This window comes from Chanos chanos, chromosome 9 (assembly GCF_902362185.1).
Source record: "Chanos chanos chromosome 9, fChaCha1.1, whole genome shotgun sequence".
In the NCBI taxonomy this organism is placed as follows: domain Eukaryota; kingdom Metazoa; phylum Chordata; class Actinopteri; order Gonorynchiformes; family Chanidae; genus Chanos; species Chanos chanos.
The window spans coordinates 1,801,208-1,826,207 of NC_044503.1; the positions used below are offsets into that span (position 1 = coordinate 1,801,208).

General features: G+C 44.8%; 2 protein-coding genes and 1 non-coding gene across 3 annotated transcripts in view; 1 reads left to right on the forward strand and 2 right to left on the reverse strand.

The window, feature by feature from the left end:
• Positions 1-8,790: 8,790 nt before the first annotated feature.
• Positions 8,791-14,404, reverse strand: hapln4 (hyaluronan and proteoglycan link protein 4). Its single transcript, XM_030784207.1, has 5 exons — positions 14,399-14,404; positions 13,440-13,551; positions 11,623-11,985; positions 11,095-11,397; positions 8,791-9,164 (listed from the first exon to the last, which is right to left on the reverse strand). Exons 1-5 carry the CDS (start codon positions 14,402-14,404, stop codon positions 8,791-8,793), a joined length of 1,158 nt encoding a protein of 385 aa, XP_030640067.1.
• An 801-nt stretch (positions 14,405-15,205) lies between these two features.
• Positions 15,206-15,278, forward strand: trnaa-agc (transfer RNA alanine (anticodon AGC)). Its single transcript has one exon. It is a non-coding gene; the product is annotated as a tRNA-Ala (tRNA).
• A 1,668-nt stretch (positions 15,279-16,946) lies between these two features.
• tm6sf2b (transmembrane 6 superfamily member 2b) overlaps positions 16,947-25,000 on the reverse strand; it is a 13,075-nt gene continuing 5,021 nt past the window's right edge. The window contains exons 5-10 of the mRNA XM_030784983.1: positions 23,925-24,007; positions 23,126-23,250; positions 22,677-22,778; positions 22,139-22,231; positions 19,374-19,493; positions 16,947-17,156 (exon numbers count right to left, since the gene is read on the reverse strand). Coding sequence (XP_030640843.1) covers positions 16,947-17,156; positions 19,374-19,493; positions 22,139-22,231; positions 22,677-22,778; positions 23,126-23,250; positions 23,925-24,007 — 733 coding nt within the window. The remainder of the gene's footprint in view (positions 17,157-19,373; positions 19,494-22,138; positions 22,232-22,676; positions 22,779-23,125; positions 23,251-23,924; positions 24,008-25,000) is intronic.

Sequence of the window (25,000 nt, forward strand, 5' to 3'; positions counted from 1 at the left end):
GGTTCATCACCATTACTTAAAAGAGCAGTTTCACTTCAAAGCCAGACTAATGAGATGATATACATTATTATCATAAACAGAATAAGACTGCAGATGAAAGTGACAAGACTTGAAGCAAGAGTGATGACAGTGAACACTAATGGTTGAGTATTTTAGTCTTTGGCCAAGAAAAGTATTGATTCACCATGTAGGTATTCCCCTAAAAATTGACCCATGCATGTGTACAACTTTTAGGATTCTCTCCCACGTTACCTCCCGTAAACAGCTTTCTGTAGCGCTGTCGCCTAACTCAGGGAGTGCAAGTTAGCAGTTGGGAAACAATGTGGCTCACTAATTGCAAGCCTTAATTATGAAAATGAGTTCCCAATCTTTGGTTGATACCAGCTGTCTGTTGGCACATGTTTGAGACATCTGGGGTCTTCCTGGAGCAAGACTTCTGACTAATTGCTATAGCGCAGTTAGCGTCTTAAGGATTTCAAGGTTTAGCCATGCTAATTGAACAGAACTCGGCTGAAAGCGTGTCAGGTTTTAAATTGTACGTGTGGTGTCCCTGTTGGCAGATTTTTGCCTTGATCTTTGTAGATGGAGAGGCTGCGTGAGGCATCAAACAAGGCGGCAAACAAACAAACTCATTTGAGCTACAGCCGACTTAAACATTCAGACAGAAAATGGCGTAATGAGGAGTCAGCCCCGCCCCTTTGGCATTTACACAGGACTTTGAAAAGCAGAAGAGGAGTTAGACAAGGGCAGAGGAGCAGCTGAAGGCCATGCCGCAACCTCTTTTTTTATTTTCACCGTTCCGAGTTAGCACGGAGCACGCGTCGACAGCCGGCTACACTGCTTTGCATGGGCGGCGTGTGGATGCAGCATATCTCATTTCCAGCCTGTTATCTCACTGTCCGTGGAAGAGGACTTTGATTGGATGGGGTTTCGGAGAAAGGCAGATTAGCATAAAAGGAAAACTTCGTTTTCCCAGCGGCAGAGATCGTTATATAAGCAGCTGCTAAGAAACGCTCTGACCGCGTTATTGCCCGTTGCCTGTTTGCAGACTCTTTGGCTCTGTCATCGTGCCCTCTGTTTAATAATGTAAGTCCCACCTAGCACGCCTCAAGCAGATTACCCCAACTGTTAAACCGTTAGCTCTGCTTGCTGTCATATCACGGCAAGCGGATTTCCACACTGGTGGCGTGTATGTTGACAGCTCTGTCGGTGAGACGGCACTAAAAGCAGGACCGTATTCAGCACAAGCCCCTTGCTCTGTGACGGGAGCCTAAACCTGCCAACCCACAGATATAGCCATCGGGATGAGGCTGCCCCACTGACACTGGTGGGTGGCGTAGTCGGCGGCAACGTTAAATAAGTAATCCTCGACCTGATTCGCTCATTATGAGTTCTGTTGGCGTTAAACTGGAATCAGGGGGGGAAAGGGGTTGCAGACCAACCACGGTTGTGCAGCCTTTGCCGTGGCTTTGTGAGACTGATTCAGTTACTGTGAAACCCAACACTGTTCTGTGTTCAGCTAACACTAAACGCAAACAGCTACAGTTAAATTTAGGCGTCTTCGTCACGTCCCCCTTTTGATTGTCTCCGTCCCCCGATTTACTCTCGTAGCATTCTGCATGTTAGTGCCTGTGTTCCTTTTATAATCATCTCTGTCGATACGAGGTGCTCACTCTAAATTTGATAGAGTTCTTGAATCTTGAGGATGTTAGCCAGTCCCCTTTACTTTAGAGAGATCCTTCTTCTGTCGTTAAAATATTGAAACAGCCCAGCAACGAAGATTTGTAGGAGAAACCTGATCTCATGTCTGAGTACCTAAAGTAGAAGTTTGTTTTTATTTTCTTTGTGTAGTTATTATGGTGTGCAACTATCTGAGGTCTGATTTGTGGCGATAATCCGGGGCGAAGCATAAGAGTGAGGAATCCAGATGTGTAGCAGGACCTAAGCGCGGGTCCTCTCCTCCGTGATGTACATACTCTATGATGTTGTTTTTCCATTTACTTTTCTTTTGCTTTTTTTTTTTTTTTTTAAATCAAAATCCTTCAGTGTGTTTGTTGCTTAGAGTTTCTGGACCTTACTCACACTGTCTCAGCAGCTTGGCTGAAAAAAAAAAAACATCCGAACGCAGCGGCATCAAAGAGAAACATTTATCAGTCGTTTGCTGGGAAAAGGGGAGAATTGAGACGTTGCATTTTCGACAGCTCACGCACTTTCTCCCGACAGTGCACAAACTCCCACGAGCTGTGACGCTGTGTTAGATAATGTGAGTATGGTCCGCGTGTAATGATCAATATTTATTGATGTTCTTATGAATTCTAGTCTTGTCATTGTATTATATTCTTTACCCAACAAATGATCGATTAAAAACATTGATTGGATCTCCGCTGTTGTGGTATGTCGCTTCTTTATTTGCGTTTCTCTGTTGGCAGCTCTTGCCATCATAAAGTGGTTCCCTGCTTAAGCACTAGTTTAGTGTAAGCTCAACTCCGTCTCTGGAGCTGGCTGGTTTGATAGTGCGTCGTTACTTTTTCTTCAGACCTGACTTTCAAGAAGACAGACGGACTGTCGGCTTGAATCTCCTTATAGAAACAGTCTCTAACCAAACAGCTGTCATAACACTAGATGACGTGACCAAAGAGAGTTTGTCAGTTCTCCAACAAAGCAACATTTTTGATCCTGACATGAGTGACAAGCCTTGGATTTGACAGGGAAATGCAGTCTGTGTTACGGCTGTTTAAAGTTGGAGTCTGAGAAGAAGTAGAACACAGTGTGGACTGTTTTACTCCGTCATTACTGATTTTTAGTTTTCCCTCATAAAAAATAATCCAGTGCTTATCTTGACAGACTCCGTCCCTCGGTTTGTACCTAAAGGGATGATTTTTTTTTTTTAACAGGGTGCACTGTGTTTGTTGATTTTTCAAAGGTGATTTGTCCAGTCTGTCTTCTCTTATCTGTTTGTTTTTTTTAAATGCAATTTTCCTTTAATCTGCCCTTGAATCTATCACTGTCTCTGAATCATTATTCATGCGTGTTACCTTTGCTCTCAGGCATCCATGCATTCAGCAGCGGCAGTAGGCATGTGTTAGGCCCAAGGTCATGCATAGTTTTGAAACCTGTAACCGTGTTACAGTATTGACTTTCTCTCTGCATGAAGTATGCATGAACTCAAGCCATGAGCCGCTCCAGCGCAAGGTCGTAATCAAACTTGGAAAAGCATGCAGGATACACGGTTTAACGGTGCTCCTCAGAGATCCAGACTGCTTCCAAAGGGCTTATGAAGGATCTTAAAGTATTCCACGAAAGCACAGTACCTGATCAAATAAGAGGACACTATAACCTTAGTTGGAAGCGGTTGGCTATGTTTTTTTTTTTTCACATTTTTCTTCGTTCGTTAACGTCTTTTGCCCTGATCTGCAGCTCTGCTGGACGTAAGTTCCCAGTTCAGTTGATTTTTTTTTCCAAAGCTGTTTTTACAGCGTACCCTTGGGCTTTGAGTGATGTGTGTTTGACTCCATGTATTCCAAGAGCATCCTCTCCTTATTAGACAAGCAGCCAAGAAGAAGTTCTCTTATTGTTGCCGTGACGATGACCTTGGAGCGTTCCACTCAATAACTATTATCGCCATACAACAGGCTTTTACAGTATTGACAAATGAGCCCGTTCTCACGGTAACTACGGGGACAAACTGTGAGTTCCCATCTGCTCTTACAATCTGCCATCAGAAATTGTGTTTTGCTTAAACAAATTTCAGTTGATTGAAGTCCGTTTTTTTTAAACTGAATATTATCACATTTTGCAACATTTATTACACACTAAATCAACTCCCACTCAGCGATCATCAGAAAAAAACCAGGCAAATCAAGGAAAGGCGAAACAGCATTTCTCTAAAATGGTAACTGCTTATAACTCAAATTCTGTGGAGCGAAGACATCATTTTTCCCCCTCAGCTGTGGAATGAGATAGCAGTGATGTTTCATGGGAGGCAGACGCATACAAAGGTTAATACCCGTGTTTAAGACCATTTATCATTCCAGCAGACACGCTGACGTGTACAGTGAGCGCACTAATGCTTCACAAATGCCGGCGTGTTTAACAAGATAATGACGTCCATGCAGATGGTCGGTGAACGGCCACTTATGGCACTCCAAAAAAAAAAAAAAAGAAAGAAAGAAAGAAAAAATGAAAAGGAAAAATCCTGCGCCAGCATTCTGAAATTTGAGCATAACCAGCCGCACATGCTCACTGTACATTACCGCGATTCCGTGGCTAATGATCCGGAAACTTCCCCTCATTAAGCTGCTTAACGCATCTCTATACAACAGGGTCTCATACCTTGGCGTCTGCAAAGATACTCTGCGTTTTCATTGGCTGCTGACGCGACGCCGCTAGCAGGACCCCAAGGGAGAAACTAATGTGTCAGTTATAGGTAACACCGTGGCGTTGGTGAAGGGATATGTTATTATGCTATGTTAATGCGTAAATTTTGTGGTTTGGAGGAAGGTATGTCAGAGTTTCTACAAGCTGAGACAAAATTTGGGCTCTGGTTTTATCAAAGCCCAAAAACTGTTCAGTGAGTAACAGTACTGTGATTTCCAAAACAGCAGGGCACAACAGTTAAGTCTGGGTCCAAAGACTGAACTACCTTCACTCATCTCACTCTGCTCACTGCTTCGAAATCTCACGAGTTATTTGAAGTGTTTGTAGGAAAAACTTTGCAGCAACTTTACTGTGTTTTTTTTTCCTTGTTTCTTTATTTCTGGGTTTGTCTCAGGACAAGATTAATTTGGCCCAAACAGCAGTCGAGAAAAGACAAAGAGATAACGTCTCACAGCTCCAGATCAACGGAGTTCCCACTGTCCCATTCAGAGGCAGGCAAATCACCAACGCTCCTTTAGATTTAATGTCCCTCTGTCGGGACCGTTACCCCTGGAATGTGTCGAAACCTGCTGCACATAACACAGTCCCGTTGACCTGGACGCTTTTTTCCGTATTGTCTTTTGATCAGAGCCGCCAACATGTCCGTACTGTCTCTGTCTCTGTCCTGACTTTCAATGAGTCAGTCACTGACCAACTTAACAAACAGAGACCTGTGTGATGTCATTAACCACTCACACATGTCTCTGTCCCCTCAGATTGGTTTACCTCTACATACACACACACACACACACTTACACACACACACACACGCACACACAAGCCTCTATTCATATCCTAGTGGGGACTTCCCATTGACTTCCATTATCCCGTAACTAAAGAATACAAACCCTAACCCTAATTCTAATCTTAACCAAAGAAATGTTTTGACACTTTTAGTTTTATCAGTAACAACAATATAGTTTAGAGAAAAACATTGTTCTCCTAGTGGATTCAATCAGATTATACTATCTTACTGGGGACTTTCAGTCTCAAGATACAAACACATGGTACACACACACACACACACACACACACACACACACAGACTCTTTAAAGCTTTTAAGGCTCTTCCCCTTTACTTTTCATTTTCCAGTACTTTGGCACTTTGTTTTAACAATTACAGCAATATGTTTTGGGGGGGGAGGGACCACAATTTTCAAAAGTGGGGCCCAGCAAAAGTCCCCATGAGATCCCCAGCTGTCAAATATTTATGTCCTCATAGGGTGTTTGGTCCACACAATGTCACAAGAATTTAAAACCACATACACACACACACACACACACACAAAGACAAAAAACACACAGGCACTCAAAACACACACATAGACCCATGGGCAAGTGTGCGCATGCACACACACACACAAACACACACACACACACACACACACACAAGCTTGCAGCTCATTTTTCAAAGCTATAGAGCAGCTGAACAAACAGAGACTGAATGCTTTGTGCCTTAGGCAAACTCAAAGAGGGCAAAATATATGCATAGATTCATTATCTTACAAAATGCTCCTTTTGATGTTCAACACTTTCATTCATTCCAGTGGAGTTAGAAGCTTTGTCAATTCAAATAATTGCTTGAAGTCAATCTTTCTTAAGAGTTGAAGCAATTAAGCTGCTACATGACTGTTTATAATGCACTAAGTGTCATGTCTCCCCCGCAGTAAGACGCACAGTCATCTACAGATGTCTGGGACAGTGTTCCCGTCAGACGGCGTTGATTCATCAGTCATTTGGAATGCGGAATGTCATATCCGAATCAAGTGTAATGTGGAGAACCCCAGTGTTTTGACTCTGTATTCTCTGTGGCTTTGCTTGTGTCGTAGCAGAGACGAAAGCAAAATCCAATTCATTTATTATTCATTACACACTGTCGTCGTTTTTCTGGGGGGGGGGGGGGGGGGTTCGGGGCTGGGTGGGGGGGGGGTGGCGGGGTTTCTTCAACCCATGAACTGAATTTTATAACAATCCCTGAACTGAGATGAAGGAGACAAGAGAGCCAACCCAATCCCGTTGTCATTTAAAATACAAGCGGGACAACAGTGACGTGTGTGGTCCCTTCACCACTGAAGTGGATTCGCAAAAAAAAAAAAAAAAAAAAAAAACCCTCACACAACGTCGCTCTGGCCTGATTTCAACTTTGAGTCCAGAACCAACAGAATTCCTTGGGTCCTGACCCGACGACGTTATTTTTGAGTCATGATCCTTCTCCTGAGTCTCCAGCCTACTTCTCTTCCCTCTGTCTGGGGGGGGGGGGGGGGGGGGGGGGGGGCATCTGGTTTTAGCCTGACCCCCATGTAGCGCTGATAAATGAGCAACGAACAGGATCCTACCCCCCCCTCACTGCAGCTGGTTTCACTCAGGAGGCCAGCACTCGATTGTTATGGGGGTCACCTAATTTCATTTTCTGTAGTGAGGAGAGAGAGGGAGTGAGAGAAAGAGAGAGAGAGAGGGAGAGAGAGAAAGAGAGAGGGAGAGAGGGAGGGGTGGCGGGGAAAGGGGGTAGTGAAAGGAATGAAATGAAAAAGTGCCCTCTGCGGAGTACAATGTCACAGTGGCTTACATCCAGAGAGTCTCACTCGTTCTCACTTCATTCACTCTCATTCGCTAAGAAGACGAGCCAGGGCGGGGGTGGGTGAGGGGGGGGGGGTGACCTGTGTTATTCCCTCTGTCGGTGAGCGTGTTAATAGTGCTTAGTCAGGCAGCAGGCAGTCAGTTCTCCAACCTCTACTCCCCTCCAATGCGCCAGACGACCCAGGGCCTGGACTGGCTGAGTCAGGGCTGGTTTAGAATGCATGTGCTGTTAATTACGACCAGCCTAAGCACAGGCAAAACCAGTAACAGGTGATTGGACAATCCTGTCATCTGAATCAGCAACGCAGTCAGTGATTGGACTGTCCTGGGACAAGGTGATGGGTTTGCACATTCTAACTCTCTTTAATTCATGGTCAAAATGGTTACCAGTTTGGGCCACCTGTCAATCACCCCACAGCTGCTCATACATAATAAAACTGACCATTAATTATCAGCTGGCTACATTTGTACTTTCGCGACAATACTTGCCTTTAAGGATGAGGACAATTAATTTAATGGTGTTCAGAATACGTTTTGGTTTCCACGGTTACCCCTTTGTTTTGGATTTGATTTTTTTTTTTTTTTTTTTGGTCCTCAAACAATGCGAGTGAAAATGTGTGCAGTCAGTGAACGTGAAAACCATCACTCCATCCTCCCCTCCTCTGATAAAGGCACTGGTCTATTCTGGAATTCATCTGAGTTCATTACAGTTGTTGCTATGGAAATAACACAGTGGCTTGGTTTATTTTGGCATGTTGGGAATGTTTTCATAATCTGCAGATGACACAACTCACATTTTTCTTTTCTTTCTTTCTTTCTTTCTTTCTTTCTTTCTTTCTTTCTTTCTTTCTCTCTTTCTTTTTTTTGTTTTGGTTATGACATCTGAGAGACAGCCAGAAACAGTGAATTGAGACCAATCACAATCGAGGAAACTATTTTAATCAATTCGAAAACATATTGTTATAGACAATATTGTGCCATACCACAGTTGAGCTGATAGTGCAATAGTTGACCAGTAATGTGAGTGAACACATGAGGTAGTAAAGCGACTGTCATTATCATTAACACTGAGTAGGACGAACCTTTGTTAAAACATGCATAGCATTTCATTATTGCTCTTTTGATCTTATTGTAAAATGAGTGATAAAACATTTGACCTGTAAAAGCAAGCAGGGTCTGCATGTTGCAAATAGCATACTAGCCTTGATTGGCTGTGCAGAGTGCCCTATTCAAACGTGACAATCTGATTGGACGTGCAACTCCAAGGAGAGCCAATGAGCAGGCAGGACTGGTGGCCACATCCTCAAAGCTTTGCTTCACCAGCTTCTCAGTATCAGATCTACTGAAGTTCTGTTTTCACATGTCGCCTTCATTAAGAGATCAAGTTTATTATCTCCCACGTCTGTCATCACACTAATTAATGCCCCCCAGAGAACCCTCTGCATCTCAATCAGGAGACAAAACACAAAAATACAAAGCTCGAAATCTCATCCGCGCTCCATACAAAACACAAAACAATAAACAATCAGCGAAAACAAAACTCGTTCTGATTACCCGTTCCCTCGCTCTGTTTTCAGCGCTAAGCCTCGTAGCAGCTAATGTGCTCGCCTCAAAGATGACTGACACCCCGAGCAATATGTAGAGAAACAAAGCAGACTTAATACTTTTAGCCAATGAAAAAAAAACCCTCTACATTAACTACTCTTCCTCATCTGTCAGTCATTTTTGGCGGAGCTGTGGAAGCCATAAAACTAGGAGTGCGGCATTGCGGTAGCGTGGTCTACGTTCTTCTCTGAGCTAGATGCTTTTGGTAATGTTGCTGATGGTTTTGATGGTGTTCTGAGCGTTACTCAGACCGGCCGTGGGTGGAGCGGTGGGCCCGTCCCAGTTCTTACGGAAGCAGTACGCCCCGTAGAGCTTGAACTTCTTGTCGGGGAAGCCGAGATTCCGCACGCCCGGCTCGGAACCCCCGCAGCGGGCTCGGGGGTTGACGATTGGGTACCGGATGCTTCCGTCCTCGACCCAGCCCGCCTCGCAGCGATCCAGGAGCTGGAATTTCCAGGCGGCGTAGAGCTGACCCACCTTCGCGATCACGGACCCATCCCTCTGACATGCCTTCATCGCCTCCAGATAGTTCACCTTCTTAAAGCGCTTCAGAAAATACACCCGACCTGGGCAACACACACACACACGCACGCACACACACACACAGCCGCAGACACACACATAGTCATGGAGAATACTCTGGTGAAGTCGGCTCTTCTTGAAACCAGTGTCTGGGTTTCTCTGATCCAGATCGAGACTGGACAGTTAGGAGCAGACGGACAGACTACCACTTTGCTTTATTATTATTCACGGCACTGGTTTGAACAGCAGTAAAACAGCTTTGGTTTCTCAGTAGAAATACTCGCTCTGTATACAAACTGGGTTTTTTAATATTCTGAAAAAACTGTGTTTCATAGATCAGTGTTGAGACAGGCAGTGAGAGAAGGAGAGAAGGCTGTCACATACAGAGCCACAGACAGAGAGAAACGGGCCAGAGAAGGAGATTACAGCCATCAGTGCACCAGACAGGCCAGACAGGCTCTCAGGGGAAGTTTAGTATTTCAAATCAACCAACACACGGTCCCTGGCTCAACTGCTCAAGCAGAGAGAGAGAGAGAGCGAGAGCGAGAGAGAGAGAGGAACACGGGGGGAGACCTGTCAAAATGACTGTAAAATGCTTCAATTTGCTTTTCATTTTTCTCTGAGAGGGCTGTTCGCAGGCCAAAAACCTCCGAAATAAAACAGTGATTGCACAGACTGGTCGGACAGCGATGAAACAAAATGCAGTTTTATATGAGTAGTTTCTTTCACCTGAAGTTAAACCTGAGAGAAAGAGAGAGAGGCTGAGAGGCTTTTATTTCTACAGAAGGCTGCCTGTTTCTATCTTGTGCCAGGCAATCGATTTTCTGTTTGTTTATGTGACTGCTGGCTGTTAGGGGTGGGATATGGTCTTGTATTTCCCAGAGGGCCATTCACTGAATGTCCTCCAGCTGGTCAGTCTTAGAGTGCGGCCTGTGATTGGCCCATCTGTGTGAAACTCAGATCCCCAGTAAGAACTCGCTCAGGGATCCGGTCAAATGCCGGATAGCAAGCAGGCCAGAGGGTGCAGCCGTGTTGGTTACATGCAAGCCTAAGTTACGCTGAAGCATCCATCAACACACTCCTCTAACTCTGAAAAAGAGAGGAAACAAAACAAACATCTCTGCTTCCAAACAAACACTCCCTCGCTCCACTGCAAAAAAAAAAGAGAGAAAAATCAATTTTGTTCTCCAGTGGATAAACACACACTTATTTCCACCATATGACACAATACAGCTGCTACAGTCATAAATCATATTTGGCTAAATTTGATTTGGAGAACTGCATCTGAAGCAGATGCATCATTCTGTCAGGTTAGTTTGAGTTTACTGCTCTAAGTCCCTGTTCTCAGCAGAGAATCTTCAATTAGAATCTGCTGGAGTCAACCAAGATGCCTCGCAGCATAATAATCATAGGAGAGGAGACATTCCCTGTTTCTCAAATTGAGTGACTCCTGCTCCATGGGACCAAATATCAAAGAAAGGTCAGCAGTGACACAGAGGACGTTTGGGCGTAAGCCGTAAGAATATCTCAGCTTTTGCTGGAATCAGCCAAAGCTCTGGTCTCCCAGGGCAGTGGTTACAAGCTCACTCCATGACCAGAGACTGGAGCTGATGTCAGTGCAGCTGAGCATTCTGCTGGAACATTCTACAGGCATTCTAATGGAACATTCGATGCACTGAACATTCTATGGTCTGTTGTGACATCAGTGCTCTCTGCTCCAGTGTGTTTCTCCTCGCAGGCTGCAGTATCTCACGCTGGCAGTGGTTGACCAGGGGTGGATGTAAATCAAAGAGCAGGCAGATGAAAGCCAGCGAGGGAGCGCTCAGGCTTCCCAGTGTGGGTTCTGGACTAAAAAAGCCACTCTGGTCCACAGCCAACAAGAGCTCCGGGAGGTGTTAGAGATCACAGGCTTAAATGTGAGGGCCTCTCCTCTAATCCCCACGAGGAGACACATTCACACACACACTGACTCACCATTGAGGTTGGAGGTGAAGCAGAAGGCGTCATATCGTTCATCCTCCTTGTGCCGGTAACCATAGTTACGCACTCCCGGCGGAGTGTCCTTGCGGCCGCACTGGTCTCGGGGGTTTGAGATAGGGTACTGGACGGATCCATCCTCCAGCCAGCCCGCGTTGCACCAGTCCAGTCCCTCCAACCAGGCTTTATGGAGCTGGGCATGGGAGGCCAGGATAGCATCCTGCTGTTTACACGCTTCCTCTGCCTCATGGTAGTTCAGCTTATAACGGCCAAGACGAGGGTAGTACGGAAATACCACACCTAAGGGAACGCCAGGGATGAACAGATACACACACATGCACGCACACACACACGCACATACACATACACATTTAAACACAAGTGCACCAAAGAAACAAACATGCATACACACACACACACACACACACACACACAAAACACGTTCATATACAGAGATAAAGATACATTAAACCTTAAATGATCACAAATGACCATGACAAATTCCCTTGACCCCTCAACTCTGACCTTCAAGATCCAGGTTGACGAACCCTGTGTCATCCTCCATGTCATTGGTGACCTCACACTCGTAGCGACCGTAGTCCTGCAGGGTGACATTATGGATGATTACAGAGGCATCACCTGGCCCGGCCTGCTCGAGCGACACACGACCCCGGTACGACCCAAACACTCTCTGCTGACGCCCCAGCGCAACAAACACATCCTCGAACTGCAGCGAGTCCGTCACTTTCGTCCATTTAATCCGTATCCGGGCCGGGTCGACATTCTCGGGCTCGTGGTGAAACCGACACGGCAGGGTGATGGTGCCGCCCCGGTGGGTCACAACCTTTCCTGGGGCGGTCTGGACAATCACAGCTCCGGTTTCATCCTCTGGGACGGGAGGAGAAGAAACACGATCAACAGAACAGTGTTACATTAACTCTCAGAGAGCTCATTGTGCTGCTGTCAAAACACAAAGACTCAAATGTGTTCAAGAGGGTCAACACCACATGTACAGACTGAAAGACAGCGCCCTTTAATGAGTACCTGTTAAAAACAGCGCCTTCTAGTGAGCAACAGTTAAAAACAGCACTCTCTAATGAGTAACTATAACGCCACATATGCTAATGAAATCTAAACTAACGCTAAAATGAACTCTAGCAGTTTTTTTCTCTGGAAAATCAATATGCTGTGTAGTTCTTTGACCTGAGTCTGTATTTTAAATTTTCAGTATACGACTGTCAAAGCTTTCGTTTTGTGTGTCTTAAATGAATCTGTAGAACGGGTGAAGTTTCAGGAGGAGTGAGCTGCATCATTTTAACCAATCAAATCTTGCTGTTTTTGCGGCAAACAAAATCAGACCCAAATGTGAGATGTGTTTACAAATGTCTGCACCCTGGGGTTTTCTTTCTTTCTCTCTCTCTCTCTGTCTTTCTCTCTCTCTCTCTGTCTTTCTCTCTCTCTCTCTTTTTATCTCAGACAGGTCCTATCAGCCTAACACACACACTAAAACTTCTACTTTTTCACTCAAAAGCCCTGCGAACTCGACTTCATTTGGACATGATGGCTTTTCCAGCCACCCCAGCCCCTCAGCCATAGTTTACAAAACAACAGCCGGCGGCACTAAATGCCCCCCTGCCATTCAGCCGAGATCAGACCACTCACAATCAGGCCTGCTCCACGTTACAGGTGCCAGTGAGAAACCCCGCCAAATGAAATGTTTTGTCACCAAACACTCGCCCCAGTGAAAGGCTTTCAGAAGAACAGACCCAAACATTCACTCCGCCAACCAACCAGCTTGAAGGTGTTGTATCAGGAGATGTCGACTGAAAATGATGAGGCGCGCCATGGTAACCAAACACTGGTAACCAGTGCCAGTGACAGACCCCCAACCACACAGGTTAGGATGGGAGAGCCAGTTAGAGCAACTGATAAACCTGCTTTTGTTTGTTTGTTCATTTCTCCAGGTGGAGGTTTGATAACATAGATATTGAGTAAGAAGATGAATACAGACTATCACGATTCATAATTGTGGTCAAATATACGCTCGCTCCCCCCCCCCACCCCACCCCCCGTACACACACCCACACACACCATCTCTCCCTGCCAAAAAGCTCATGCCTCTTAATCTCTTTGTTGCTATTCAAATGATAGCAAACCAGGAGAGAAAACATAAACTGTGAAAGCATTTCTCTCTTCCTGTGAGTCTGTGCAGCTGGTGATGATGTCATAGAACAGACACACACACACACACACACAGGCGCACACGCGCACACACGCGCACACACACACACACACACACACACACACACACACACACACACACACACACACACACTTCTTACCCAGGACATGTACCACTTTCCTCCGCCCCTTGTCTGAGTCAGTCAGAAAGGTGTTTGTGGATGGCACCAGAAGAAGTAAGAGAGTTGTCAGTGACAGGACCTGCACTATGAGCTAAAGCAAGGACAAGATCACAAAACCAAGTGAGAGAAATTAAAACCTCATACACCTGCAGCATGCAAGCAACATTACATGTCAGGACACAACTTTGTTAGCCCCAAGTGTGCTGTAAGACCGTCTCCTGTGGGATTATGGGTGTGTTTCAGAAGAGTTAAAGGGATGAAATCATCTATCCTCAGTAAATCAAGGCTTTGTCTAAATTAATTTAAGCCATGTGTGCATGAGCCTTTTTAAATGAATGATTTTTTTTTTTTTTTGCAGAGATGGTAGTGTACTCAATAAAACTGAAGTTCCCTGAATGTTCCTCTCTTTTTATTTCGGACAGGTGTTGTTTTCGTGCAAAATCCAGATTTGTTTTCATCACCATTTCAGTAAACAGGAGTAACTTACAAAAAAAAAGATACGGAGTCTGGGGAAAACGTTTTGCTTTTTCATAAATTACTTTTCTCAAGCTGAGACGTTTGTCAATGCAGCAGTAAATCAGCAGCGCGCGCGCGCACGCACACACACACACACACACACACACACATACACGCACGCACGCACGCACACACACACACACAGACACAGACACACACTGTGATATGCTGCAATGCCATCGCTTCAGTGACATACAAAATTCTGCACACATGGCAGGAGAACAGGATTATATTACCTCAGCTCAACCTGCGCACCTCTATGCTCTGTTCTCCCGCCGCATCACCTCTCTCTCTCTCCGCATCCCCCAATTTCCCTGTCTGCATGGCGCCCGAATTTTTCAAGGTTACCCCCCAGTTATTTGTCCGGTCACTACGACACCGCATCATACCATAGCATTAATAAATACATTTTGCCGACTTACCCTCATAGTGTCAGGAAAGACCAGTATTAAAGTTTTGAATCCCCCTTTTTTCTTTAAAGTATTTGATTTCTGAAATCTGCGATTTGCTCAGGAAATGTGGTGCAATCCGATCCTGCCTCTAACTGACTCATCCACCTACTTTCTACTGCAGTTCTCGTGCCTTAGCCCGTTGCCTTTTTGTTTTGGCAGGACGGTAGACTTGCTGACGAGATGTCCTGCAGCAAACACGCCGTTCCTCTTTTCAGTCTGTGGGTTCTCAGTGGAGGTTTGTTTGGGGTGTCACTGTGTCTAGTGTAAATTGCTAAGATTTATTGGGTTTACTGTTTATACCAATTGTATTTTGCAGGAAGCCTCGGGGGATTATGAAATGTTGGTATACGCACATTACGTAGCTAGTAACCAGCGAGAAGTGTAGTTTGTAAGTTAGTAAAGTAAGTTGGTTAGGTAGCAAACATCTCTGTATTTGCTCTACCCACTGAAACCCATCAAATGTTCACACCATGAAGATGAAAAAGCTTCATATTTAATTTCAGTCAAGCAGCTGGGATCTATCAGCGAACTGACTTCTATATCTGAGCAGGAGTATACTGGGCCATTTACGATATGAAACCTCGGCTCTTAAAAATCTCTCTCGAGGACTTCTCATTGGGTCAGCATTGGATGATTATGAAACATTAAAAATACAAAAACATTTGGACAAAAACTAAAAAAAGAAACCCTCCGCTTTAAAACGTCTTGCAACGGTAACTGGAGGAACAGCTTCGTGCTGCTAAATACATAAACTGGAGTTTCTCTCTAGTCAGTACCGGGGAATTAGCTCAAATGGTAGAGCGCTCGCTTAGCATGCGAGAGGTAGCGGGATCGATGCCCGCATTCTCCAAAAACATTTTCAACAAGGGCCGACGTGAAAGTTATTATTAACGTTCATATAGAATCGTTTTCAAGTTGTTACTATGAAAAAAACCTGCCATGAATACCAGGCGTTAGTTTTATCACGATAAATCAACACTTTTATGAGGGAGAGAAATTTCCAAAGGCTCTCTGTGGTAGAAAGCTGTTGAAACTAAATATATAAAGTGCCGATTCACATACAAAATAATGTCATGGACATTGCTATACTAAACCGTGCGTCTTTGAATGTATATAGTAAATTAGTAATAACCTGAATTGACTAAACTTTTTTTTTTTTTTTTTACGTCTTATTAAGTCTGTTTTTAATCACAGTATAATTCAGAGATAGCAATGCGTCGGAGCAAATGTGTGCGTTGGTATGAATCTGAATCCACGGGGTTAGCCTCGCCAGTTCAGCGCGAGGGCGGTCGGCGTGCCTTCGGGAGCTTTCCTTCGCAGCTGAGCCTACATCTGCGGAAATTCCCAGACGCACGCGCCGTGCTTGGAGCGAGGCTTTGGAAGGCTGGATTTCATTTGGAGGGTGTCACTCGGAGTGCACTGTCTGCATATGCAAGCAGACTCGCGCGTTCCCGCAACTCAGCATGCAAAAAAAAAATGCTGAGGAAGACTATCCAACTAGACTGGATACAACACTGGATCCCGTTTACACTGCGAATTCAAAGACCTGTATTTGTTTCCCATGCCATGTTTGCACATTATCTATCTATCTATCTGTCTGTCTGTCTACCTGTTTGTCTATCTATCTATCTATCTATCTATCTATCTATCTATCTATCTATCTATCTATCTATCTATCTATCTATCTATCTACCTGTCTGTCTGTCTATCTGTCTATCTATCTATCTATCTGCATCCGTTTCTCTTATTAATCAAACTTATTACATTAAATTTAAGAATGAAGTAGCTTGTACTCATCAGACTAAAACTATCTAAAGGTGCTTGTCACTGGTGATGGGTTTTCAACATCACGGTTTCCATTTTAATACAGAACAACCAAGCCTTGGGTTTTACAGTCGTTCGTTTGTTCAGTTTACTCTTTATCGAGGACACAGAAGCAAAGAGTGGCTGAAACAAAAGAAGAGAAGATGATATGGGAGCCTTTTCAGGGAATCTGAACAGACCCAAACTGTTTGTCATTTATATGATATCAAATCTACAGCAACACAGCCTTCCCCCACAGCAACACTCAGTCCTCCTTCAAAGAATATTACCATCTTTAAAAAAAAAATTCAATTCAGTACATCTATGCTGTACCAGTATTTCCACTAACACTGAAACAATATATTTATTTTGCTGATGTATTACATATTTCTTTCTCACAATAATATTTTCTTTTACTATTATTTCTCTAGTCATCCATACACTGCGATCTGTGCTGACTGTGTCTAGGATACTGGACGTCTGAGAATCAGGAGAGGCATTGAGAAATGATTGTGTCTGACCTTGTGTTGGCGTATGAGACTGCTAGCTTAAGGCTGTTGTGAGACATTCTGTCTGCAAGGCCTTGCTGTTCTAAAGAAAATCAGGAGGAGGCTCCTGCTACAGCAGGCCTGTGGGAGAGACCCTCAACCGGCAGCACTGGACAGGTAATACACAAAAAGAGTTGTACATACTGCCCCCTACAGGCAGAGCAGGTTTAATTCAGTTTCTTCTCGTGATTGGCCTGGCCTGCTGACGCTGATGTCATAAAGAAGGCGGGGTCTCGGGTGCAGCGCAGAGCCAGCGCGGTTGGCCCCAGGGCAAACAGCAGGTTCATCAGGAGGACTGGGACCATTGCAGCCTCTGGGATGTGGTACTGGGCAGCAGTTCGGGGGTGCAGAGAGGCCCCAATGTGAGACCACTGAGTCTGCAGAGAAAGGGGAGGGGTTGCAGAGAGAGAGAAAGACAGAGAGATTGGTTTGGATAAGGGAATGGATTCAGTTTGATGGTTTTGAATGACGGTTTTCTAAGAATCCCTTTCTGTCCATTAATCAAATTCCAGAACTTTCTTGTTTTTTGGTTGTTGTTTTTTTTTTTGAGTTTGTGGGGTTTTTTTGTTTGGAATTTGGCTATCACAAAGCACCCAAAGCACATTCCATGAGCGAGCGGAGAAAGAGAGAGACCAAACAAAGCTTTGTAGTTCATGTAGATGTGAGCCACATCTGGAGGTCCCCAGAACAAACATGCTGATTAAGTACATTTCCAGAGGCATGCCGTCATCACAGAGTCCTTCAGTATACCAACAGTTTTTGGCAGAGACACAGGGGGGTTGAAATATCACAGGCTTTTGTCCTTTGAGATTCAGACGTGTTTGTTAGTGTCTGTCGCCTTGGCTGTGCACCAGAGACCCTGGAGCAGAGGCGCTGTTCTGTTCTCTGGGCAGCTTTGATGAAGAATTCTGTCTCCCACAGCAATGATGTGACAAACCATGACAGCAAGCACCACCAGATGAGCTTGCGCACACACTCAGGCTTTGATCATGTGCTCGTTAGATGCCCATTTCCCCCCCCCAAAGAACTACTACCGTAGAGGGCTCGCTCTCCTGCAATTCCACAATCTCACCCCAGATCAGGGGAGTAATGATGGAACTGTGGACTGGGAGAGACGCAGCAGTGACGTATTTCGTGCTGACCAGACTGTGGTAAAGTGTGATGGGTGCATGACTGATTTGCAGTCTTAATCACTGGATGTGTTTGAGTGAATCCACTCCGCTCAGCTGGAGTGCAGCCTTTCTTTTGTGAGAGCTGTCACTTTTAAACACCGACGTAACTCACTGGCCTTCTGCACTGGCTTGACTTTGACTCAGAATGAGCATTCTGAGGTCTGGTTGTCATATGTAATGGCTTTTAGTTCACACAAAAATACCAGTGTAGCCATTAGGTGCTTTCGGACCGAACAGTTCTAGGGTCTCAGTTCATAGGGCCCTACATATGTTCTAGGGCTTTTTTTCTATTTGCATTCGCACCGCCAGTAGGAACGCTAAGTGACGTAAGCCGGCCGACGGTATAGCAGCTAAGAGCTGTTGTTTACGACTAACCAGGATAGCTGCACATTTTTAAGTACAAATTTAATGACTTTTAAGACCTTTTAAATACCTCCAAAAGGAAAAAAAGAACCATTACTGCGGCAAAAGAAATCGACAAACTAGACTACAGTATACGCAATTAATGAGTTTTATTGAATTTGAATGACAGAAATATTGAGTGCACATTAGATAACATATAACTGCCTTCTCATTAACGAAAATAAAACTGTATGGCGATAGACCCAGTCCAATGGAAAAAAAATGTCCCCCTGCATTTATGCATTTACCACCGCAGTAACAGTGAATGACTTGATGGGCATAGTACTTTTCGGGTGCTAGCATAGCGTTTGTGCCTGACGCTTACTCGCAGCATCGTGTTTTTTTTTTTTCCTTTTTCCCCACCGCAGCCCTCAGATCGTAAGCTGGATAAACACATTCTTATTTTAGGTTAAAATGCGGATCGCAGCCCCACAAGCGGACACACAAGCACCTACCGAAGCGGAGTGTACGCTACCTCTTCAATGTACAAATATACATTGGACGTTGCAAAATGGTCATTGTTGGGGGATATAAAATACCGGTAAAATAAAACATAAAAACCATGTCTCCCCTCCTACAATTCCAGACATTTTAAGACATTTGTAGACACGAATATCAAAAACTAATTGTAATACGTTCTGAGACTTTATATTTTGCACAGATCTTTAAAAATGGCGGTTGCAATCATCGTACACTTACGTCACAAGGTTCCTATTGCGCTGCGAAAGTACCTACCCTGAAGTAGGAGCTAAAAAAAGCCCCTCAGAACAGCGTTCTAAGAACTATGATCGCTCTAAGTTCCTGCGGTGAGAACACGCGAAAAAGGGGGTACTTTCTCCAACAATTCTGTGATCTATGGAAAAATTCCTCCGGTGCGAAAGCGCCTATTGACCAGCTAAAGGAAGTCACGTTGTTTACTCATCATGGTTAGTATACTGGTCTGGTTTTGCCTGTTTTAATGATTCTGCACATCATGTAGGTGTTTGCCTCATGTCTTAGGTCATGTGACTGTGATGTTACCTGAGCCATTGCTCCAGCAAAGAACACAGTCCAGTCCAGCATCCACGTGCAGCCAGGTACCGTGAGTCCGTATGCAAATGAACTGAGCAGGGGCAGGGCGTGGAACAAGAAAAGCAGCATCTACAGCAAGAATGACATCACAATCAGACTCATCCGTGATTGGTCATGTCCCAGTGCTCAGAAATAAATGCCCACTTGACCACCAAAAATATTAATGAAGCGGCTGTCTGAAATGATGTATTTGTCTTACACAGCAGATTTGACAATTATGAAGTGTTACATAAAAAGAACATCCATAGAGTTCAGTCAGTTTGCATGAAAACCGACTCTGTTAAAATAACTCCAGAGAGAGTACTGTTTTTAAATGGATTTACTATGAGGAGTGTAGATTGAAAAAACAAAACAAAACAATTTTTGTAACCCACACTCAACAGTGCTGTTTTTTAGCGGTCTTCAGAGTTCATTTAACATTTAAAACACTGTCTGTGTATACTCCATAAATCCTGACAGTGAAGTCTGGCTGGTCGTGCCTGTCTGGTCCTGCTCTCTCTGCTTTGCGCTCACTCAGCACTGTCAATGACAAAACCGAGGCGGCAGAGGACGTCCGGTGTGTTAGATTGTGCCCAATCATTCAAATGCACGAGATCCCCATTCATCCCGGTCCTAATCACTAAACCAGTGACTCCATCAGAGTGTCAGACAGGTTTCCTCTTCTCTGAAACACATCAGAGCTCTGCCTGCAAATGAATGCGTTTTGACTTCCATTCTCAAGGGTGTCATCGTTTCTGGAGGCCGGCGGCATCCGCTGAATGCAGACCGAGGCAGTCGATTCCAATCAGACGCAACGGTAATTTCATACCGACCCCGGACCGCTGTCAAACGGCGGGAAGAAGAAAACTTACACTGAACCTTCAGACTGTTTAATAATCCACATGACACCTCAGATCTTACCCGGCTCAGTACAAAACACTGCCTTTTAAACTGAGTAGATCCAACAAAGACAGACTTACTTTTTGACCTTGACTCAAATGTAGACACGTTCTTAAGATAACCTGCAAACCTTACAAACACCCTTCAACTACCTGCCCTCGGTCAGCACATGGCCTCAAATGTTCGGTGGTTAAAGCAACACAATAAGGGATTTCAGTATGTGTGAATTAGCCATGCGTGAAAGTCAAGTTTCTCCAGTAATAGAATGGATTTATTCCTCTGGAGAAAATTCTTATATGCTCGAAACTGCGAGCTTGATGAATCCCAATGAAGCGGCAGCGAGAGAGGAGTTAGCGCCAATCAGAAATGCCCTTCCATCTCTGAGGAAGGTCTCTGTGCACCCCACACCTTTGTCTGTCAGGAGAACTTCATCATTATTAATAACGTAAAAGCGGACCGGCGTGTGGTCGTCAGAATCCAGCTCAGATACATACACACACACACACTCTCTCACACACACACACACACACACACACACACACACACACATACGTACAGAGCCGTGCTCATACTCTGTGCTTAAATAACATCATTGTGCAGCCCTGCTGAGTACACGAAGGTGAAAGGTGAAAGGTTAAATTCAGTTCTGACCCGTTAATGATAAACACCTGTGTTTTTTGTATGACGATGGCTGATTACTGGGCTACTGTCTCAATCCACGTGAAAAAGTCAGTCGACAGTCAGCGCACCAGCAAACATGCTTCGGTTTATGGTTGCTAGGTGGTTGTCAAGGTAATCAATTTGCCTTTCATGCAGTATCCTTGTGGTGGAAGCTAAAAACGGGCAGATGTGTCCGTTTCATACAGCACTGTAAAGAGGGAGTGATGACAGCGTCACTGCTGGAACATAAAGCCTATTTAGGGTAGGCCAAAAAAAGAAAAAAACATCCCACTGACGCACACACATGGACGTGCAATCCAAGACAAATACTCTGGTATAAAATTTTATATTGTTTACTTTAAAAACGGCTAATGAACCTGCCAATTTATTGTGGACTTAGTATGAATGATTTTATTTGTTTGTGCGTTTGTTTGTGCTGTGATTTGGGACTTTCTGCACCTCTCAGCATGGTTTTGCTCTGTGAAAATGTAGCCCTGCAGTCTTTCCACACTCACACACTAACACACACCTCACACATACACACACACACACACACCTCACACACACCTCACTCACACACGCAGTGGAAACCACTTGGCTTTTCCCTCCTCGTGTCAGTCAGACAGAGAGAACACTCCGGACTCAGAGAAAAGATTAGTTTATCAAATTCTCACAGCACAGTGCCCAAACGGATCAATAGCTCGCCACCTGGCTGAGCCTGGAGCCAAAGCAAGAGCTTTGGATAACCTACTGACCAAAGCTAAGACCCTCACCCAAACAGAACAGCACCGTGCACACACACACACACACACACACACACACACACACACACACACACACACAAACAAATACACACACAGAGTGTCTAGCGCCAAGGCAGAGTCCAGAGCAGCGTGCTCTGACTTCTGACAAAGACTTGGCGGATGCCATCACTCTTGTGTTGCGCGTTAATGATGAGTAATGGCCCTCTAATCACCACCCTGCAGACACAACGGCTCTGTGAGAGCGCGGAGGCTGCCCAGAGCCATCCCCTCCACGACGGTAATGTGGTTATTCACGACACTCCGAATGAGATTAACGTTCCGAGATTGGTCCGTCGCACGCAGAGAAAGCTCAGTTTACCGTGTTTCGGCACTGTTTGGAGAAAGAGAGAAAGAAAAAAGCTCTTTTCGTACCATAACCTTGGGGTAGCCGACCGGATCCTTTAGATAGGGCTCGTATTCATTCAGGTACGCAGAGCAGAACTCCAGAGGACAGCCGAGAACGACCTAAAGACAGAGTGAAAGAGAGAGGGGGCGCGGAACCTCAGGCCTCTGGAAACTGTCATGAAACTAGAACAGGGTTTATGTCATGTGGAAATGTGTTACCCCGATATTAATAATCTTAGGTTTGGGCACAAGACACAAGATTAAATAAAGAAAAAAAAGACTCATATTAAAAGAGCTCATATTAAAAAACTAGCAGTACCAGGTGATGGGGCATAAGAGCCCAATCCATATCACTCCCACCCCACCCCATCCTTCACCCTATATCTAATAGTTTTGAAGATTAAGGATGGAGGTAGGTAATATGACAGATGGATCATCTAGCCAATCAGGAGGCAACGTGGAAATTTCACCTTGTTTCTGACAATAATCCATAATGGTATGGGAGAATTGGCAAGGGACTGACTGTGCGTTGGATCCACCAAATGACTGGTGTCATGTGACTCACCAGACCTCTGAAGACGGTGAACGCCACGGCCCAGAGAAGGTAGATGACGAAAAGCAGGTCGAGAGGACGCCAAACCAGAGCTTTCCGCTGCTCACGCTCCACCTGGGATACAAGAACAGAACAGAACAGAAGTCCCTACTCACACTTTCTAAGCTTTCTTCAGATTTCTCTGGGTGAAAAAGAAAAAAAAACAAGAGGAGAACACAAATGTTCTGAAAGCAAAACTTCAGATGCTCTCCAGTCCCGCTCTCTGGAGACCACCACTCGTTTTCTCATGTTTGTTATGGGGGCCGGGAGCAGCAAGGCCGATTGGGCCAATCAGGAACACGATGGTCAGTTGACGAGATGAATCGAGTGTGATGGTGCAGAGACTGCGACAGATTTGAGAAACAGTTGGAGGTCCTCCAGCAAAAAACACCAGGGTTTGAGAGACTCTTGCTCTGCCTCACCTTAGACGCCCCCACCATCAGGAGTTGCCTTGGCCTCTGGAACAGGGAAATGGCGCCCCACATTGGCACCAGGAGGAACGGCATGTTGAGCCAGAAGGCAGGACGAATTTCCGAACCATATTTTCCTGCAATGCAGCAGAGTGAGTTCAGATTCACAGAGTGCCACAGAATAACACAGAGCTGTATACCAGTGCTTCCCAGTCCATCCAGACAGAACCATGACTCCTGGGGTATCACTCTTTATGCTCGGCCGTGGAGCTGCTGAGTCAGTCAGTGAAGATGTTCCGGACCGGACTGGGAAATGCTAAGCTTCATAACGGTTTATTGATTACTCGGATGTATTTCATATGACACATTATCTAATTAGCTAGCTTCACATAGAACACACACTTTCAAGCTCATTACCTGAACTGAATGAAGTAAGTCTTTAAGTAACTTTAACTACTATTTAAGTTGTGCAGATGAGGCCAGTAGCTTCAGTCTAACAAATGGCCAGGTTTAGTTTTTCTTAACAAACCGAATCTGATGTAGAGACAGTAAACAGCACCTTCCTGGATGCACGGCATAGCTGACATCACACAGGAGAGTAGAGATCTGCTTGCATGAAAACAAAGTGTGTGTGTTTGTTTCAGGAGGTTTTAACTGTGGGTACATTCAGACATATGTGTGAGTGTGTGAATCCTGAATGCTGAGATCCGGTGAGTGTTGTCAGTAAGTGATTTGGACAGGTGAGTGCATTTTCCCAGCAGCCTGAACACAAACACTGTCAGTCAACACCGTGCGGAACGCTCAGCCTCACCAATCACGATTCCCGGAACAAAGACGACCATGTTGGAAAACAGAGATCCAGCCCAGAAGATTCCCAAAGTGCGGTACGGCTTCCTGACAGGAGAAAACAAACAGACATCGTCTGACACATTCCTGACAAACGTAGGCACTCACACAGACAGTTCCAGCAGAAAGCTGTGTGCTGCTGGCTCCCAAACCCACACGGCCAAACTGTGTAACAGTGTAACTGCGTAACTGTGTAACAGTGTAACAGCGTAACTGTGTAACAGTGTAACAGTGTAACAGTGTAACTGTGTAACAGTTGTAACTGTGTAACAGTGTAACAGTGTAACTGCGTAACTGTGTAACAGTGTAACAGTGAAATAGTGTAACAGTGTAACAGTGTAACTGCATAACTGTGTAACAGTGTAACAGTGTAACTCTGTAACAGTGTAGCAGTGTAACAGTGTAGCAGTGTAACAGTGTGGCAGTGTAACAGTGTAACAGTGTAACTGCGTAACTGCGTAACAGTGTAACAGTGTAACTGTGTAACAGTGTAACAGTGTAACTCTGTAACAGTGTAACAGTGTAGAAGTGTAACAGTGTAACAGTGTAGCAGTGTAACAGTGTAACAGTGTAACTGTGTAACAGTGTAGCAGTGTAACAGTGTAACAATGTAATAGTGTAACAGTGTAACAGTGTAACTGTGTAACAGTGTAGCGGTGTAACAGTGTAACAGTGTAACTACGTAACTGTGTAACAGTGTAACAGTGCAGCAGTGTAACAGTGTAACAGTGAGTGATTAGACAGCAGGACTCCGGTAACGACACAGTGACATTTGTGTTTGTTGTTTGTGTTGTGTTTAAAAAACATGCCATATTCCAAATTGGGCTAAGCACCATAACAGCAGAGAATGATTACAGAAACCCACAATGCAAAGTCCAAATGTCTGAAATGAGCTTAGACCACTGGTCCACCAATGTCTAGTGCACCACCGTTTTCCAGTGAAATGTTTTGATTGTTTGCACTCTGTATAGAGTCATACGTGTATACTTTTGAAGTGCATCCTTTTCAACCTTCTGAGGTATCTGACACAGCATCTCACAG

What these genes read in the sequence shown, in the direction of transcription:
- hapln4 (XM_030784207.1), bottom strand. An exon ending in GAAAGTGGTACATGTCCTGG is followed by an intron (nt 11,986 to 13,439) that starts GTAAGAAGTGTG and finishes CTCCCGTCCCAG; the next exon opens with AGGATGAAACCGGAGCTGTG. An exon ending in CTTCACCTCCAACCTCAATG is followed by an intron (nt 9,165 to 11,094) that starts GTGAGTCAGTGT and finishes TGTGTTGCCCAG; the next exon opens with GTCGGGTGTATTTTCTGAAG.